At 40.8% G+C, this 19,463-nt stretch overlaps 1 protein-coding gene across 3 annotated transcripts in view; it reads right to left on the bottom strand.

The window, feature by feature from the left end:
• The window catches only part of rab3gap1 (RAB3 GTPase activating protein subunit 1), a 123,731-nt gene that overhangs the window by 103,563 nt on the left and 705 nt on the right, over positions 1–19,463 (bottom strand). For all 3 annotated transcript variants that reach the window (XM_033611608.2, XM_033611609.2, XM_078163410.1), the window contains exons 3-5: positions 13,197–13,275; positions 12,965–13,097; positions 11,150–11,228 (exon numbers count right to left, since the gene is read on the bottom strand). In XM_033611608.2, the coding sequence (XP_033467499.2) occupies positions 11,150–11,228; positions 12,965–13,097; positions 13,197–13,275 (291 nt within the window). The remainder of the gene's footprint in view (positions 1–11,149; positions 11,229–12,964; positions 13,098–13,196; positions 13,276–19,463) is intronic.

Here is a 19,463-nt window from a genome sequence, read left to right as displayed (position 1 = left end):
ACATGATGATGTTACAGTGAAGTTGACCTTTAACCTTTTGGATGTAAAATGTCATCCCTTGATTATTTTATCCTATTAGACATTCGAGTGAAGTTTTGTCATAAATAGCATATGAATTATTTAGTTATGGCCAAAAACATGTTTTGTGAGGTCACACTCACCTTCGACCACAAAATTTTAATCAGTTTATTCTTAAGTCAAAGTGGACGTTTATGTCAAATTTAAAAAAAATTCCCTTAAGGAATTCATGAGAAAAAGACAGATGCAAGACCACACTGACCTTGACCTTTGACCACCATAATCCAATTAGCTCACTGCTGAGTCCAAGTGAACATTTGTACCAAATTTTAAGAGATTCCCTTAAGGTGGTCTTAGAATATTGCATTCACAAAAATTAGATGGACAAGGTCATAGTGACCTTGACTTTTGACCACCAAAATTAATCAGTTCATCATTGAGTCCAAGTGGACATTTGTGCCAAATCTGGAGAAATTTCTTTGAGGCGTTCTTGAGATATGTTCACAAGGATGGGATGGATGTAGTGACATATGGACGGACAACCTGAAAACATAATGCCTCGGGCCATGGCTATTGGCAACTGGGAGGCATTAAAAATGCAGACATTGTTTTTATTATCTTAAGGCTATTTATATTATCATTATCATTATTATTATTATTATTATTATTAATGCACAAAGAACTGAGGAAGGAAGGATGGGTGCTGAGGGGTTACAGCACCTCCTAAAACCAGGTGTAATAAATACCATTGATATATCCAAAAAAAAGGTCAAACCTGGACTTCCGATAATGCGTGACACCAACATGGCCGCATAGCCTTTTGTTCCATTCAGCTAGGCTACCCTACCCCCATGCTGTAGCCACTAAACTTGATTAAACTTTGCTAAAACAGTCTCAGAAAATGCTTTTTACAAATATGTCTTGCAACATATTTGTTAAAAGCAAAATCCACCTTAAAAGCAAAATCCACCTCGTTCATCAAGACAACTGAAAAAAATCCTGATGGAGGACAACATGGATGCACAAGGCAGCACATCCGCAACACCTTAGGACACCAAATCTGAACTTGCCAGCTTCAAAAGTCTCTTGCAAGGGATTGCAGCAGATGTGAGTAGCATGAAAACAGGCCTGTAGACACTTCAAACCATGGTAGAGAAACTTGGTGCAAGGATGTCAGAGGCTGAAACCAGGATTTTGGGCCTAGAGGACGTTAGCAATAGCCGAGGGGCTAGCAGAGACTCCACCATGCTAAACTTAAAAAAAAAACTTCAGGATAAAGCATACCTGAAAATGCCATAAAAAAGGACTTAAGTGGTTTCTTGCTCACCCTACTCACTGAAAAACTGGGTCTTTACATGGATTCAGGATTTGAGCCGTAAAGAAACAGCTCCAAGAGCGGGGTATGTCATATTCCATGCTGTATCCAGCCACTCTGAGGGTCTCCACAAACAACACACACCTTCACCTCGCCAGGCGCAGCAGCTGACTTTCTCACAGCGCAGGACTGAGTTTCCAGACTGAGTGCTCAAATTGAATTACTGATGGCCATATAGGTATGTTCGGATATTAACCTACATGTAGTTTATTATAATGCAGCATATCCACACTGTTTTATTCCCATTCTATTTTACTGTTACCTGAGAGAGATATTTGTTACTTTTGTTTAAGGTTGCATGTGCTCACGGGTGTGTTTTCACATTACAGCATACTATTTTTCACAGAGGTGTCTGTATATACATGCAGGTACAGGGTCTGCATAAGCAGGTCGATTTTATTTATTTGTGAGGTTGTACCTGCTGTCTTATTTTTATTACTATTTTATTTTTATTTTTTTAATTCATTTTTTCTTTTCTCCCCTCTGGAAGACATTAATATTCTGTTGTGGTTGACAAATTACTGCTGGTCTTAAATAGGAAAAGCACATTAATATGCTAACTAAAGGCTTTAGGGTGGGGGTGGGGAGCTAAGACAGGTCAGGTATCCTTTTCATAAGGATGCACTGTGGTAGTTTAGTTGGAGTAGGAGAGCCACATGTTCTTTTTTGGCTCAACATTGTTTTTTCTAAATGTTTGGTTCATGTTTATTCTTATAATGTTAGGCTGTATGTAAGATCTGCTCTTTCACAAGGGAAATCTCCAACAGAGCTGGAGCTCTTAAGTATTTTTTTTGTAGATGCTTTAAAATATCTGGTAATAATACAATTGGTAACATGTTATGGGTGGTTAGACTAGCCTCATTAAATGTTGAGGGTGCCAATTCAGCCATTAAAAGGAAGAAAAATCTATTATATTTAAAACAAAAAAACCCTGATATGATTCCTACAGGAGACCCATTTGGAAAAGCAAGACTCTTTACTATTGCAAAGGGATTGGGTGGGGAAGCTATGGATGCTGAGCTCGTTGGTATCAGGGGCACTTTTCTGAACATTTATGGTCCAACAGCAGACCTACCTGGTTTATTTGTAGACATCAGCAACACAATCACACAGTTTGGAAATGCATATATAGTATTAGGTGAGGACTTAACAATGTAGGGGACCCTAGAGTTGATAAAACTTACACAAGGGATATTACACGACCTTCACAGGCTCGGAAGGCAACTGACACAATGGAAGAGGAGTTAGATCTAGTAGATGTATGGAGATTCTTTCACCCTTCAGCCAGGGAATTTACTTTTTACTCTCATCCACATACTTCTTATTCAAGAATAGATTATTTTCTTATCTCACAATCGCTACTTTCTGTTATTGAGCAAACGTCTATTGGTCCTATCCTATTATCAGATCATGCGCCGGTGGAGATGGCATTACACCTTGGCCAGTTACCAAGATTTCAACCCACTAGGTGGAGGTTTAATTCATCCCTGCTCAGGGATGAGCATTCCCTAAAATTTATCAAACCTGAAATACTGGATTATTGGCTGAATAATGAGTCTTCTACAACACTGCTCATATCTTAAAAAAGAGATCTGTTCAATGTTCTCATGAGCTGGAGTCAAAAAAAAAAAAAAAAATCTGGAAAATAGACATTAGACATTCTACCCAAGTTGACTACACCACTCATCTTGAACTAAATAACTAAATAAGATAAAAGCAGAATATAATTCCATATTACAGAAAAAAGTTGAATACGCTTTATTCAGAATCAAATATAAATATTATGAACAAGGGGAGAGAACTGGAAGATTATTAGCACAGAGAGCAAAGCAGCTGTACACCCAGTCAATCATACCAGCTATAGTAAGTGACAGCGGTGAACTGAAGACAGATGATACCAACAAAAATGCCATAATTGCCACATTTTATCAAAATCTTTATAGCTCAGACAACCCAGATTATGAAGATATAAGATCCTTTTTATTGAGTGTAAGATACCCAACCTTGTCAGATAAGGAACAATGTGAACTTGGAGCGGACATTACATTGGAGGAGGTTAAAAAGGCTATAAAGGACCTACAGAGCAGGAAATCTCCAAGGGAGGATGGCCCCCCCGGCTGAATTTTATAAAGTTTTTTCATATCTTCTTGCCCCCAGACTACTTACAGTCTTTAAGGACGCAACAGAAAGGGGGTCTCTTACAGATAGTATGCAAACTGCTATAATAACTTTGATTCATAAAAAAGACAGGCACCCACTACCGCCCTGTATCACTGACTAGTGTTGACGCTAAGTTGCTTTCCAAGATTTTGGCATCTAGACTATCTAGACTTTTTTTAACAAAACTTATTCACCCTGACAAAGTGGGTTTCATTAAAAGGACATCATCTAATAATCTCCACAGGCTGCTTCATCTTATGTAGCAAGCTGGAAACAAGGCAGATGTAACAGTAGCTTTCTCACTTGATGCTGAGAAAGCATTTGACAGGGTGGAGTGGGCATACCTATTTGATATATATACAGTACAGGCCAAAAGTTTGGACACACCTTCTCATTCAATGTGTTTTCTTTATTTTCATGACTATTTACATTGTAGATTCTCACTGTACTTAACAAAAAAAGGTGAAATAACTGAAAACATGTTTTATATTCTAGTTTCTTCAAAATAGCCACCCTTTGCTCTGATTACTGCTTTGCACACTCTTGGCATTCTCTCCATGAGCTTCAAGAGGTAGTCACCTGAAATGGTTTTCCAACAGTCTTGAAGGAGTTCCCAGAGGTGTTTAGCACTTGTTGGCCCCTTTGCCTTCACTCTGCGGTCCAGCTCACCCCAAACCATCTGGATTGGGTTCAGGTCCGGTGACTGTGGAGGCCAGGTCATCTGCCGCAGCACTCCATCACTCTCCTTCTTGGTCAAATAGCCCTTACACAGCCTGGAGGTGTGTTTGGGGTCATTGTCCTGTTGAAAAATAAATGATCGTCCAACTAAACGCAAACCGGATGGGATGGCATGTCGCTGCAGGATGCTGTGGTAGCCATGCTGGTTCAGTGTGCCTTCAATTTTGAATAAATCCCCAACAGTGTCACCAGCAAAACACCCCCACACCATCACACCTCCTCCTCCATGCTTCACAGTGGGAACCAGGCATGTGGAATCCATCCGTTCACCTTTTCTGCGTCTCACAAAGACACGGCGGTTGGAACCAAAGATCTCAAATTTGGACTCATCAGACCAAAGCACAGATTTCCACTGGTCTAATGTCCATTCCTTGTGTTTCTTGGCCCAAACAAATCTCTTCTGCTTGTTGCCTCTCCTTAGCAGTGGTTTCCTACCAGCTATTTGACCATGAAGGCCTGATTGGCGCAGTCTCCTCTTAACAGTTGTTCTAGAGATGGGTCTGCTGCTAGAACTCTGTGTGGCATTCATCTGGTCTCTGATCTGAGCTGCTGTTAACTTGCGATTTCTGAGGCTGGTGACTCGGATGAACTTATCCTCAGAAGCACAGGTGACTCTTGGTCTTCCTTTCCTGGGTCGGTCCTCATGTGTGCCAGTTTCGTTGTAGCGCTTGATGGTTTTTGCGACTCCACTTGGGGACACATTTAAAGTTTTTGCAATTTTCCGGACTGACTGACCTTCATTTCTTAAAGTAATGATGGCCACTCATTTTTCTTTAGTTGGCTGATTGGTTCTTGCCATAATATGAATTTTAACAGCTGTCCAATAGGGCTGTCAGCTGTGTATTAACCTGACTTCTGCACAACACAACTGATGGTCCCAACCCCATTGATAAAGCAAGAAATTCCACTAATTAACCCTGATAAGGCACACCTGTGAAGTGGAAACCATTTCAGGTGACTACCTCTTGAAGCTCATCGAGAGAATGCCAAGAGTGTGCAAAGCAGTAATCAGAGCAAAGGGTGGCTATTTTGAAGAAACTAGAATATAAAACATGTTTTCAGTTATTTCACCTATTTTGTTAAGTACATAACTCCACGTGTTCATTCATAGTTTTGATGCCTTCAGTGAGAATCTACAATGTAAATAGTCATGAAAATAAAGAAAACGCATTGAATGAGAAGGTGTGTCCAAACTTTTGGCCTGTACTGTATATATAGATAGACAGATAAATGAAATCCCGCATTTTTAATGTACGAAAGCATCCTGTATCATAACTACATGTGTGCCGTTTGTAACTAATCAAACCGCGTGAAAATCAGTTAAAAATTCAGTGAGTTATTCTATTTTACTTGTGCATACAGCTCCTTCCTCAATAGAAGTGAATGCACTGTGGAGGCGAAGCGAGACCCATCCAAGATGGCGGCCAGCGAGGACGTCGGCTCCGGTAGGCAGCGGCAGTCAATGCGGCGTCTATGTATATATGTCTGTGGGCTCACCCCTCCCCCCGCGCGCTTGATACACAAACAACATGGCAGCAAGCGCTGAAGAACTCGTTCTCAAGAAAGGGAACGAGTTCTTCAGTGCTTTTGTGTGGTCACCTGTGTCTGTGTTTGTGTGCTCACCTGTCTGTGTGTGTGTGTGTGTGTGCACGCGCGTGTGCGCGCATCAGGGCCGAACTCCGCCGTGCGCGACACAGAGAGCAGAGGAGGATTTTAGACGCGCACCGTGTAGGGACAGAAATGACATGCCGTTGTGTAAATAATGTGTTACCAACGCCAAGCTGGCAGACCCCCGAACCGTAGTAAAGGGACCTCCGAAGACCATTAGCTCCTTTAGCTTGTGTTAGCTCGTTGTGGCAACAACACATAAACAACGGGACTTCGTCTGCGTTAAAGAACGGCACTTTATTTTCAGCACTGCAGGGATGATGCACAGCCTCTGTCATCAGTGTCTGACTTTTACATAGAGGGAAATAACTCAAAAACAGCATGCAGAACTGCGTAGGCTTCTTCGCTGTGGCTGCTCGATGTAAACAACATAGCACATGCCTCACTTTGTTCCTGGGGCGCATCCGTCTGACGTCACACACCACACCCGGCGCGCTAACGTCTCATAACTCCTACATCAACTACACAAATACACAGCTCCACACACACACACACACACACACACACAGCCTGTAACATAAGGCTATTTAGTTGTTGTTCAATAAAAGGACAAGGTATAGACCTGGGGCCTGTATCACGAAGCAGGATTAATGTCTTAGCGAGGTAACTTCAGGGTTAACCCTGGGTTTTCGGTCTCACGAAGCCGGTTCAGTTCTTATCGGGGTAAATCACCATGGTAACTTACCCTGAACGGCTATCCTGCTCCGGAACAGGGTAAGTTCACGGTTGAATCTGATCCTATAAAAAGCACCACCACCCACTGGCCAATCAGCTGTTCGAAAAAATTGACTCTGCTGACAGAAATGCAGCCCACTCATGACGGGAAGTTTAATTCATTTGATTGATTTTGATTTGAAAGTTTATTTTGAACATTAAAAAAGAAAAGAAAGCAACAACAACAGACAATGAAAAGACTGTTCAAAAAGGAGTGGAAAGAAGTCGAAATGTCATAAGAAAGAAACTGATAATTTGCGGACACGTAATAGCACCATTAATTAGTGCCAACATTTTGTTTTGTTGGAGGAAATGATCCCTGTTAAAGATAATGGGCCTAACTGACAGCTTTGCTGCTGGAAATGTGGAAAGCAGCCTATCATGTCTACACTTAATGGTGTTTGAGGTATTTTCCTTTTTGTTTTTTAAAGAGGGAGACTAGGTATATTTTTGCGCAGCTGTTAATTTCTAACACAGCTCAATATCAGGGTGATTTTATTCAGACTATCAATTTGGTATGATTTAATTGTGGCGTCAGCTTTAAGCTTTATTGTAGCATATATAACGTTATGACAAAGAAGACCAATTTATCAGACGCAGTGATGTTAGACGATAATTGTAATACACGCAATTCATCTGCGCAGCATTGATTTCATGGGATTCAAGGGTGTGATCAGTGTCAGATGTACAGGTACAGGTACTGTAGCTACTTGAACCAGTGATGAGTAATTTAACCTACACATAATTTTGTTTGCTACCTTGTTTTGTCTTGATTTTTCCCTCTCTCCTCCTCTATTTCTTCTTTCCTTACCCATTTTTTTTTCTTCTCTATTATGTGATTTCATTGATGTTTTGACAGGGGAATTTCTTTGATAAGCTTTTAGTGGCTCAGTGACGCTGCGCTTCTCTCATGATTGTGATTGGTCTGCTGCGTGCGCGTTCACGGCTCTTGATAAAGCAACCCTGGGTTGAGTTACCGAGTTGATATCCAGCGTTGTGATACCGATTATCCTGATTGCCATTGTTAGGGTTAGTCAACCCAGGATAGGTCTGGGTAACCCAGGAAAGGTTGATCTCGCTTCGTGATACAGGCCCCTGTTCTATAGGAAAGGTAACCTTAAATGACTTCTGTTGTGATCCAATATAATGGTAGGGGAAACACCGTCGTATGATAAGAAAGGGGTCCGGTGGAAAGCGATCACAGATGCAGTCGCCATGTATATTGCAAGAGATGTGGTGCCCATATATAGGCTACTGTGGAAAAGCCGGGGTTTATTCACATGCTGAAACTTTTGGACCCCAGGGGGGTATTCCAGAAAGCGGGTTATGTGAAAACTCAGAGTAAGTTAACCCTGAGATGAGGGAAACTCTGAGTTATCCGTTCCAGAAAGAGAGGTAACTGAAACTGAGTCAATCACCATGGTTACAGACTCTGTGAACATAACCTGCTCGCTGACAGGTTTTCTTCAAACAGATGTTTCTTCAAACAGGTTTTCTCTGTCTCCTCCCTCTTGCACGCTGTTTCATTTCCTTATTCAATCAGTCCGTGTCAAAGCTTGTATCGAAGCGCATTAATTAGCGGAGATTTACCATCTGTCACAGTCTAAATCCTGCTGGATATTAGTTTGTTACTCAGGACTGTCTTACGTTAGGCTACTGAATTTATGCACATCAATCATTTCTTTGGACATCGTTTTTGTCTTTACATTCAAATATTACACAGCGAGAATTCACCCTCAGCTCAGAATCAAACCTGTCCTTTTTATATTTATTATTTTATTATTTTACTGTGTGATATTTTAACACTGTGCACAAGGATCAGACTGTCAGTCTGTTAGAGCAGCTCCGAAATGTTTATTGCACATAATGTGTAGGTCTAATTATTTAAATTTTAAAAATCGGTATGAAGCTTTAGACACGTAGTATCAATGACTAATGATCTCTATCACTGATGTCATTGGTCGCACTGATGGAACATAATTCCTATAGCCTAATATTGGGGATTATATGTTAATATTTCTGAGTGAGCAATGGTGCAGCATTTCAGTGTCTTTAAATTTACTACATTTGTATCTGAAATAAAGTCACTGAATGCTGTTGAGTCAAGATACAAATAGATGTGCAACATTTTCAAATCTACTGTATTTTAACCTCAACGTCTTTTCAGGTGCAAATCACCAAACATATTATTACTGGGTCAGACTGTGAGTTTACAGTCATGTCTTTATGTCTTTGATCTATAGCCTAGCCTATATGTTTTAAATCTTCCTATTTTTCAGTTGCTGCCTCCTGTGTTTTTCCCCATCAGATCAAATCTGAACAAATATATTATTATATATTATTAATATAATGTAATATATCTACAGCCTGATACACAGTCAGATTCCATCACTTTGTCTCCATTAAGGAAATGTAAGTCTGATAAATGATGAATAAACGGACAACACTGAATCAAACTTTTTTATTAACTTTATGGTTAACTTATTTACACTTTCCTCGCTCTGACTCAGGCTCTTCTTTTAAAGATAAACGTGCACCGTCTGCTACACATGCATTAATATCTCTACATCCACTGGATTAAAATGGAGGCGCTGTCTTTTATTTACCTGTTGCCATGGTGAATCGTGGAGTCGGAGCTCCATTGATGATGGCTTTTTATTGTTGGTTTAACTCAGAGTGAACATACTCAGAGTTGACTGAACTAACTCAGATCAGCTGTTCTGGAACCGGATACTCAGAGTTTCCCATCTCAGAGTAAGTCAACTCAGAGTTCAGGGATAGACTTAGAGTTTGTTGAACCTCCTACCTGGAATACCCCTCAGGTATGTGCTACCAGGCCGCAAATATTTTTTTTTTAACTAGGAGGGGAAAAAATCGATTTAAATCGTGAATCGGATTTGTTGTGAAAAAAATCAGAGATTTTTTTTTTTTTAGGCCATATCGCCCAGCCCTAATATACATATATGTATATGTATATATATATATATATATATATATATATATATATATATATATATATATATATATATATATATAAATATACACACACACACACACACACACACATATATATATATGCATACGACTGCGCTAAAAGTTTTAAACAGTCACTTTAAGTCCTTCATTTCCACAATCTTGTGGACTGAGCACACGTTTGATAAAACGGAGTTAAATCTCTTGGCATCCATTTTCAAGCTCTCTGTGTGTTTGTTTCCTTGCGGACGAGAAAAGGGGGAGCGCACATTTCCGGGAGGGCGTGTTCTTTTCAAAAATGCAAGAGACATTGCTTTGTTGCCGGCCGTTTTCTCCGGTGTGTTAAACACACTTTAGAAAGGAGTGTCCCCAGACTATCAGAAGGCAGAGATCTCTGATTGTCTGGTGGCGAGACTAGGCACAACTAAGCTATCATTGGTTTCCACGGTTCACCAGTTTAGTGGGCTACATTTCAAAGTAAAGTTAGCTGTAACTTTATAATTTACGCTGTGCTAATATCATGTTCACACAGCTTGGAACTCATACAGACATTTACACACCTTGTTTTCCTGGCTCAGCATGGGAGAATGTTTGTGCATCTGCTTCCCTTCTTTACTGGTAAAAACTCTTCATATATCCATGACTGACTGTGTGATCTCAACTCATCTAGCTAGCGTTTGGCACGGAAACCTGCTACAGCCCCAAATGCCCAGGCCAGGCCAGGCCAGGCCTATGAATAATAAGATATTTTTTATGGGTTTGCATGAATCACATGGGTCACGTTTTTAGGTTGGAAAATACAGAATTCCAGTTAAATCTGGAAAAACTACATCATTGTTATACATGGAAAATTAAAAATATGTGTTTAAAGAAAAACAGGATTACATGTTAACATGTTTTATAATTTATGATCCAGTTTCAAATACCTTCGAATGACACTGGACAATAGATACAGTTTTAACCAGCACACTGATGAACCAGAGCATTATTCAGCCTATACTACTGTACTGTTCAACCTGCATTTTTAACATGTTATCAGTTAAAAATGGGCCAAACTCACACGCATCAACAACAATGCTGCCAGGATAACTGCACCCCCACCCAACCTAACAGAGTTAAACCATTGCTACTTCAACAGAACAGGACATCACACACCCACTCAATCATCACCTCACCTCACCTCACCTCACCGCCCTCTGGGTGCAGGTACAGAGCATTGAGGTGCAGGGGGGCTCGCTTTCAGAGGAGCCTGATCCCTGCAGCCACAGTGGCCTTAAATAATAGGCCTCACTGAACAGGTCTGAGTGTGCACTCCTGTCTGTGTCAATATGGTGATGTTGTCCACGTTGTTACCGTGTGCTGTTCTACAGTTTGTATGATGTCGTCCATATTGTTACTGTGTTTTTGCTGAATCTCCCTTCTGGGACAATAAAGTCTAGGTCTATGAGTCTAGGATTTCCAGCGTAACCTGATTTGTCTTTGGATGAAAACATAATGACTCACCATCTGACCAGGCAGTGGGCTCGAGGAGGGAAGTCATTGTTCATACACAGAAGGTCCTGCATTGCCAAGGGGAAGGTATCTGGACACAAGAAGAAGAGTTATGTAACTGTATTGTGTGCATTCATGTCTTACCTGTTGACAAGACAAGACAAGACAAACTTTATTGTCCAAAACAGGAAATCTGTTTTGGGCACATAGTGCCACATAGCTGCATGGCGGATACAACCATCATATATAAACAAGACACACAGTAGACAGCCATGCGGTACAGCAAGACAAAGATTTGGCATAACCAAAAGAACATTAACTTTCGCCTACTTTTATTATTAACAATATTGATAAGGCAACATTCACTATAGGCATAAGGGAGATAAGAGATGTGTGGAGGATAATGGGGAATGTTGTGTGGGAATAAGGAATATATAAATAATGAATTGTGTTTGGACCAAAAATATAGTTGCTTTTTTGTTTTTTGTTTTTTTAAATGAGCTAGTAAAAGGAAAGGAATAAACTGTAAAAGCTTTTGATTTCTCATTACACTCCATTATAACTATCTAATAAGCGGTAGTATTTTAGAATCAGAATGAGAAATATGTTATTAATCTCAGAGAGGGAACTGTGATTCGTTGCAGTTGCACCAATGTTAAGAGAAGAGAATTGTAACAAGTAAGAATAAGAGTATGAAACAGAACTATATAAATATAAGTAATAAAAGTAATAAAATTAATTAGTAATAATTAAGTAATAGAAAGTAATAAAATAAAGAATATACAATTAAACATGCACATTATGCCACAACGTTTAACACTAGTGCTTGTACAAATGTAACAAAAGCACACAAGAATGGAAAACTGTGAACATTAAAGGGGAACTAATGTTTTTTTCAACCTGGGCCCTATTTTCCGATCTACTTTTGTCTAAATGAGTGATAGGATGTTCAATATTTGACATTTCTCCAGTATGAAGCTAGGGCTGACCTGCCAGCTGCCCGTGAGCGCACGCTATATTAAATAATAGGGCACTCAGACAGCGTCAAACAACGTCAAAATACGTCCACTAAAAGTGCATTTTTTTCCACACAGATGGGCTCGGATTGTTAGTATAATTATCCAACAACATAACGGAAAGAAGAAATGAACGTCTTTACGTGTTTACCTTTAGCTGGATTCGGACATGTTCCTCTGCCTGTTGCTGCTCCCTCTCTCTCCTCGTCCGCTCTGTTTTCAATGAGCTCTGCGTCCGTGTACGTCCGTGTACGTCCGTGTACTCCGTGTTCAAATAAATACAGGCAGTCATCAAATTCAAATGGCTCATCCCGATCCAGTTGGTCAAAATCGGGTAAAAATTCAGACATGTTTGTTGTGGCAAGTCAAAACACTCACTCAGAGTGAAAGTCTGGCTCTGAAACCTCACGTCTCACGAGATTTGAGTTGTTGCAGGAAGTTACCGCTGGAGTGACCTTACAAACGCGAGGAGTTACTCTGTTTGGAGTAGTCATGGCTGAATTTTTACCCCGTTCATTTCTCCTTTCCGTTATGTTGGATAATTATACTAACAATCCAAGCCTATCTGTGTGAAAAAAATGCACTGTCTGAGTGCCCTATCATTTAATATAGCGCGCACTCACGAGCTGCAGGCAAGTCAGCCCTAGCTTCGTACTGGAGAAATGTCAAATACTGAACATCCTATCACTCATTTAGACAAAAGTAGATCGGAAAATAGGGCCCAGGTTGAAAAAAACATTAGTTCCCCTTTAAGTTTAAGTGTGGCTGCTTAAACATTGCTATAAACTCTTCACATTAGACAGAAGCGTACCTTCCTCAGGCTTGTCCTTCCCATTGTCCTTCTCACATTCTTGTTTCAGGAAGTAATGAGTTACATAGAACTTAAAGTCCGCAAAATGAATCTCCATAGACTTCTCCCGCCAGGTGCCAGTGGTGTATTCACCCTGTGTTTAAATAATGAAGCGTCAGACCAGGGTGAAGGTAGCATACTGCTCACTGTTGTTATTCAGCTGAATATCTAAGGCTTCAGGAGAGTAGAATACCTTCTCTGGAGTTGAACTTCCTGCAGAGTTTCCAATCAGCTTCCAGTCATTAAGTAATTCCTCAACCCTAGACACAAACCTTCAAGAAGGTGAAAGTTAAGATGTCATCAACAGAGACTGACTGGATATACACAGTACCTGATAATGGCATGCACTGATAAGTGACTTCTTAGAAAAATAACATTGGACATGGGCCAACGTAGCACTGAAACAATTTGTCGTCAGAAAATTAATCCGCAGTTTTAACAGGTAATCATTTAAGTCACTTCATCAGTTTAGTAAATTTTAGAAGATGGCACACATGGCTCAAAAAATCTGTACACAAACCAAAATTGAACTGTCCTAGATATTTTTCATTTCTTTAATTGAAGATATGAGACCATATAAGACATGAGGCCTCATTTATAAAACTGTACACAGGAAAGCTGACTAAAGGTGACGTACGAACAAAGCACAGAAAGTGCTTATGCACAAAAATATCCAGATTTATAAGACAGTGCGCACTTTATAAATCACAATCAACTCGAAATGTGATGCAGATGAGCACGCGTCTTGCCCCACCCGTCGATGCCTTCAAATGGGCAGTGAAACGCCCTGAATTAATATTCATTAACAAGAAACAGCACGAAGGAGAGCACGGCAAATGCAGCATATTGCCAGGGGCGATTCTAGGATCAGAGGTTTAGGGGTGCTGACCACCCAGAGAGCTGCCCGGCCAGATAAATTTCACTGTTTTGTACATTTTAACTCAATTTCATTCCCACATTTGTGAAAGAAAAGCACAACACTTTTTGGGAAAGTCTGTGACTAAACCATCAAATCTTCTCCACTACAAGGACTGCATCTCACAGGCTAAATCCACCCATTACTCTGGTTTAATCAATTCAAACGATGGCAACTCAAGGACCCTGTTTTCACTCCTCAGTAACATTACTCAACCCCCAGACTCACTTCCACCACAGATGTACTCTACTGCCTTTTGTAATACCCTTCTATCCTTTTTTACTGCTAAAATTAATAACATCCATCAGCAACTTGCTCCCAGCTCCTCTCACAATTCATCTTCCCTATTTCCCCCTGTGTCCCCTTCCCAGTCACTCTCAGTATTTGCTCTACCTTCCGTTTTCGAAACCACTGGTCTGATCAAAAAATCCAAATCATCAACCTGCCAATTAGACCCCCTTCCAACTGCTCTTGTTAAAGCCACCATTCCCTCTTTGGCCCCTCTCATCACGCACATAATCCATTCTTCCCTCACCACTGGAATTGTCCCCTCACCCCTCAAAACAGCTGCTGTCACCCCAATACTCAAGAAACCTGGTGCAGATCCCAGTAACCACAATAACCTCAGTCCCATCTCCAATCTTCCATTTCTCGCAAAGATACTAGAAAAAACTGTTGCCTCTCAGCTCCACTCCCACCTTTCCTGCAATAATCTTTTTGATCAATTCCAGTCCAGTTTCCGCCCTCTCCACAGCACTGAAACGGCACTACTCAAAATCACCAACGATCTCCTCCTGGCAGCTGATTCCAGTCTCCTATCCATCCTCATCCTGCTTGACCTGAGTGCAGCCTTCAACACCATCTCACACACCACCCTCCTGGACAGACTCCTCTCTATTGGCATCACACACACCCCCCTCAACTGGTTCAAATCCTACCTCTCTGGCCGCACTCAGTTCATCCAACTCAAATCATTCACATCACATCCACTCCCAGTCACCACAGGCATGCCCCAGGGCTCTGTCCTGGGGCCCCTCCAATTCATCATTTACTTACTCCCCCATGGCTACATCTTCCGGAAACATCACATCCACTTCCACTGCTACGCGGATGACACCCAGCTCCATATTTCCACCCTCCCACCTTCCTCCTGGTTTTCATCCAACTTCCTCAAATTAAACAGCGACAAAACAGAAATTCTACTCATTGGCACTAAAACCACCCTATCCAAATCCCCCAGTTTCACATTATCTATTGACATCTCTAACATTTCTCCTTCCCCACAGGTCAAGAGTCTGGGTGTCATCCTCGACAGCACACTTTCTTACACTTCTCATATCAACCACATAACCCGGTCAGCTTACTTCCATCTCCGCAATATCAACCGCCTCCGCCCCTCTCTCACACCTCACACAGCTGCCATTCTGGTCCACAGTCTCGTCACCTACCGGCTTGACTACTGCAACTCCCTCCTGTTCGGCCTTCCACAAAAAACTCTCCATAAACTACAACTGGTACAGAATTCACCAGCTCGCATTATCACAAGGACCCCATCCACTCACCACATCACACTGGTCCTCCAGCAGCTCCACTGGCTCCCTATCACACACCGTATCCAATACAAGATTTTACTGCTCACCTTCAAGGCCATTCACAACCTAGCCCCTCCATACCTGTCTGATCTCCTCCACGTTGCCACACCCGTTCGCACACTCTGATCCTCTTCCTCCACCCACCTCTCCGTTCCCCCCCCCCCGCCTGGCTACCATGGGGAGCAGAGCATTCAGCTGCTCTGCTCCCCAGCTCTGGAATTCACTCCCCCTTGACCTCCGCAACACCACATCTGTCAATCTGTTCAAATCCAAACTCAAACACATCTGTTCAGACTTGCCCATTCCACCTGATCATATGCATTACACTGTCTTACTGTCTTCCCCTCTATTTTAATGTATTGTATGATGTGTTATGATGTTTTGTATGCTGTGTTTTATCTTTGCTGTAAGGTGACCTTGAGTGGCTTGAAAGGCACCCTAACAAATAAAATGTATTATTATTATTAAATCTGATAAAGGTTATTTAAATGCTGAGCCACAGCAAAAGAGGAATGGATTGGAATCATAAAAGAAACATATCGTAAACCTAATTTCTGGGGGAGGATAACTCAATCCACTCAATTTTGATACAGCAGCTCCTCAACATACACATAAACAGTATGTATGTTTCTGGAGTAAACCAGCCCCCTATAGTGAGTACCAAAAATACCAAAAATGGACCTTGCACTTATTTTTTGGACTTTTATTTGAAATGCAATACACAACATGTAACATTAACACATTAACAGTAATTGACTTTTTCAATGTTTGTCTCTGCCTTTTTCCTTCTTGTCTGTATTATACAAATACATAAATAAAATACACTTCAAAAAAATAAAAGTGCTTGAAATCTACAAAAAAATAATAATAAATACACACAATAGGAGTTATAATGTTAATGGGCATCCAGTCAGTTAGCTAGTCAGTAGCACCTTGGCTTTAATATTAACCATAGACTGTATGATATTAACACATGCACATGACACAACAGCTAGCTTCTCTCATTCCAATTCAAACAGAGGACAGTGGTACTGACCACCTGTAACGTTTCCTAGCTAGAAAAAACGTCAGCTAACTCCTACCTAACAACATAAACAGTGGCCTACGATTAAATGCAGCAAAAATGAGGACTGGTAATGATAATAATGTGTTGGTATTGAGTGGTAGAAGTTAAGAAATGTGCCACATATCCTGGTTTAAGCCAGGTACTTACACCACTACTGCATATCACCCACTCTGGAAGGCAGCGCATTGCTCTGTGCAGATAGAGTGCTCAGAGCCCGAGTCAGGGAAAGGTGGGAGGGATGGGGTGGATCAAACCATTTTTGAGGCAAGGGGGGGGTGCTGCTGTATTTTTGTTGTTAAAATATTACGTTTCAACCAAGTACTGTATGGTTTTGACTCTTTTCTAGCTTGTTAAAAAAGGACATACAGTAAAAAACAAAATTAAAAAAAATCTCTCAAATTTTAAGGGTGCTGGGATTCAATTTAGGGGTGCTTCAGCACCCCCAAAAATAGGCTAGAAATGCCTATGGGTATTTGTAAGGCTAAAAATGCAGCGGAGTGGCCGGTAGCAGCAGATGCTGAAAATGCTGCCACCTCTGTGTCAGAAGTGAAGGGGTGGTCTGATATTAAGGTGTTAAGGCTGTTTGGGGTGATTTATTTAGACAGAAAACCGAGGGATGTTTCAAGCTGACTGTCAGTTTCAGTGACTGTCTGAAATAAACACTGGCGCGCAGCAGCAGCATCTGGCTCAAATGCCTGGGTATAGAGCTATCAGCTATCAGCTGTGCCATATTTTGCAGCACAGCACCAACCCAGCTTGGTTCCTGCTTGGTGCGTCTTTGTAACGCCGGGGCCCGACGCAGCGCAGACATCCAGCAGCACTGCATGTAGCAGTCGGAACCGGCTCATAAGCCACTCATCATCGTTGACCAGTAGGTCTTGCTGGTCCCTGAATATCCCTTCCTTCTGGAGTCTCCCATCCGCCACATCCTAACAGTTCCAAATAAGCCATTGTGCGTCTTTACGACTGGTGTGTACACACCAGGGACTATCAGTCTAAAGCACTATTCGGACAGGATTAGTTTTACATGGGCACGTGGGGTAATGTCACTTTACCACAGGATGTCAGTAATATTAATGGCCGATTTGCACGGGATAAGAAATATCAGTAAAACTACCACAAGTGGGAGGGGTAAATCCATTCATGCACTGCCGTCCCCTCCTGCCGTCATGTGCGTATGATAGGACTGTCAAAAGCACCCTGAAATTGAGTTCAAATATTGTCGAATTAATTTAGTAGACTTCGAATAATATTACAATTTATTATTATTATTATTATTATTTATTTTCACAAAAAATATATACATGTTCATACATGATATATATATATATATATATATATACACATATATATATATATATATATATATATACACATATATATATATATATATATATATATATGAACGTGACATTCGGATGAAAACACCTGTTCTGACCTCACTGAAGTGCCAGGTATGACCAACTTCTGCTTTGCTCTCTGAGCAATGTTTGGATACTTCAATGCCTAGTTTTCCACCACAAGAGTGGAACCTGGTCAGCTCGTAGTGGTGTCTCATTCTGGTAATGTTTCATCTCTTCTTCAAAAAGGGTAGGCAGGGAGGCAGCAGGTGTAACACTCTCCCTGTATGTCTCCCCGAACAAGTCACACATCGCGGATAGCACAGTGGGTGGCGTTGGCGCAGCGGGCTCCTCCGTCGGCGTCTCTCCCTCCGTCGCTGCGTCCCTCTCTGGCCCGGCTTGTGAACGGGATTCGCCGTGATATATAACATCATTCATAGTATTAATTAATTATTAATGATATTCGAATTATCAAATTTAGGTTCGAACTTATAAAAAATATATATATATTCGAATATATTTCTAACTTTTAGTTTTTTTGACAGCCCTAACCAGTGTCAGAAATTAGCAAGGGCCACGGGCCATTTGGCCCACAATTTATCCAAGAATGCCCACAAAAGCCATGTTCCGGGGGCCAAAATTGCCCCCAAGTTTTTGAAACAACTATATATATTTATATTTTTAACAGTATTACAATCTGACATTAAAGTATAATTTTATTTTCATTAAATTAATTTACCGTCACATCTACAACTCATTTTCCAGACATAATCAACGAGATTGCACTGATTACGTGAGAGTAAACTGACAGAGAAGGGGAGGGGGCTTTGCCGTACCATAAGTATAGATTAACCATTTCTTGGGTGATCTGTGTCTACACAATGAAAAATTAAGGTAGAATGAATGCTAAATTTTAAATTAACTTACTTCCAGGATTGCATCTAAGGAATTTATAGTAATTTGGCCTTTTTAACAGTAAAAGTAACTGTAATGTGGTGAAACATTAGTACTGCTATCAGTAGATTAATGGTTTTATCATCACATTTAAACTGGTTGAATTATAGGAAATCTGAGTGATATTTTGCAACCATAACTTTATGTAACTCATTATTTATTTCATTTAGTGGTTTCTACTGAAGAGTGAAGACACTATCTTAGTTGGTTTTCCTTTTCATGTGCTTATTGTTAGAACATAATTACAATTTTTTGATGGCCCCCAAACATTTCGAAAATGCCCCCATTTTTTAGACCGTAGGGGCCAAAATTGCCCCCAAAATATTTTGTTAATTTCATACCCTGGCCCTAACACACATATTTACTGCTGGTCTATTCGCACGGGATTAGTATTACCTGAGGTAATTGTCCGGGACCCTTTTACAGGAAGTAAAAGTCGCGGTAATTATTACTGACATGGCACATTCGGACGGGACTAAAATCTCTGGTAATTATTACTTTACCCCACGTCCCTATGTAAAACTAATCCCGTCCGAATAGGGCTAAAGACACGTTTGTTAGTTTATTCATGTTTATCCGTTTTTGCAAGTGC

The sequence above is a fragment of the Epinephelus lanceolatus genome, chromosome 21 (genome assembly GCF_041903045.1).
Source record: "Epinephelus lanceolatus isolate andai-2023 chromosome 21, ASM4190304v1, whole genome shotgun sequence".
NCBI lineage: Eukaryota > Metazoa > Chordata > Actinopteri > Perciformes > Serranidae > Epinephelus > Epinephelus lanceolatus.
The sequence above is the reverse complement of the archived record's forward strand: the minus strand, read 5'-3'. Positions and strand labels throughout refer to the sequence as shown.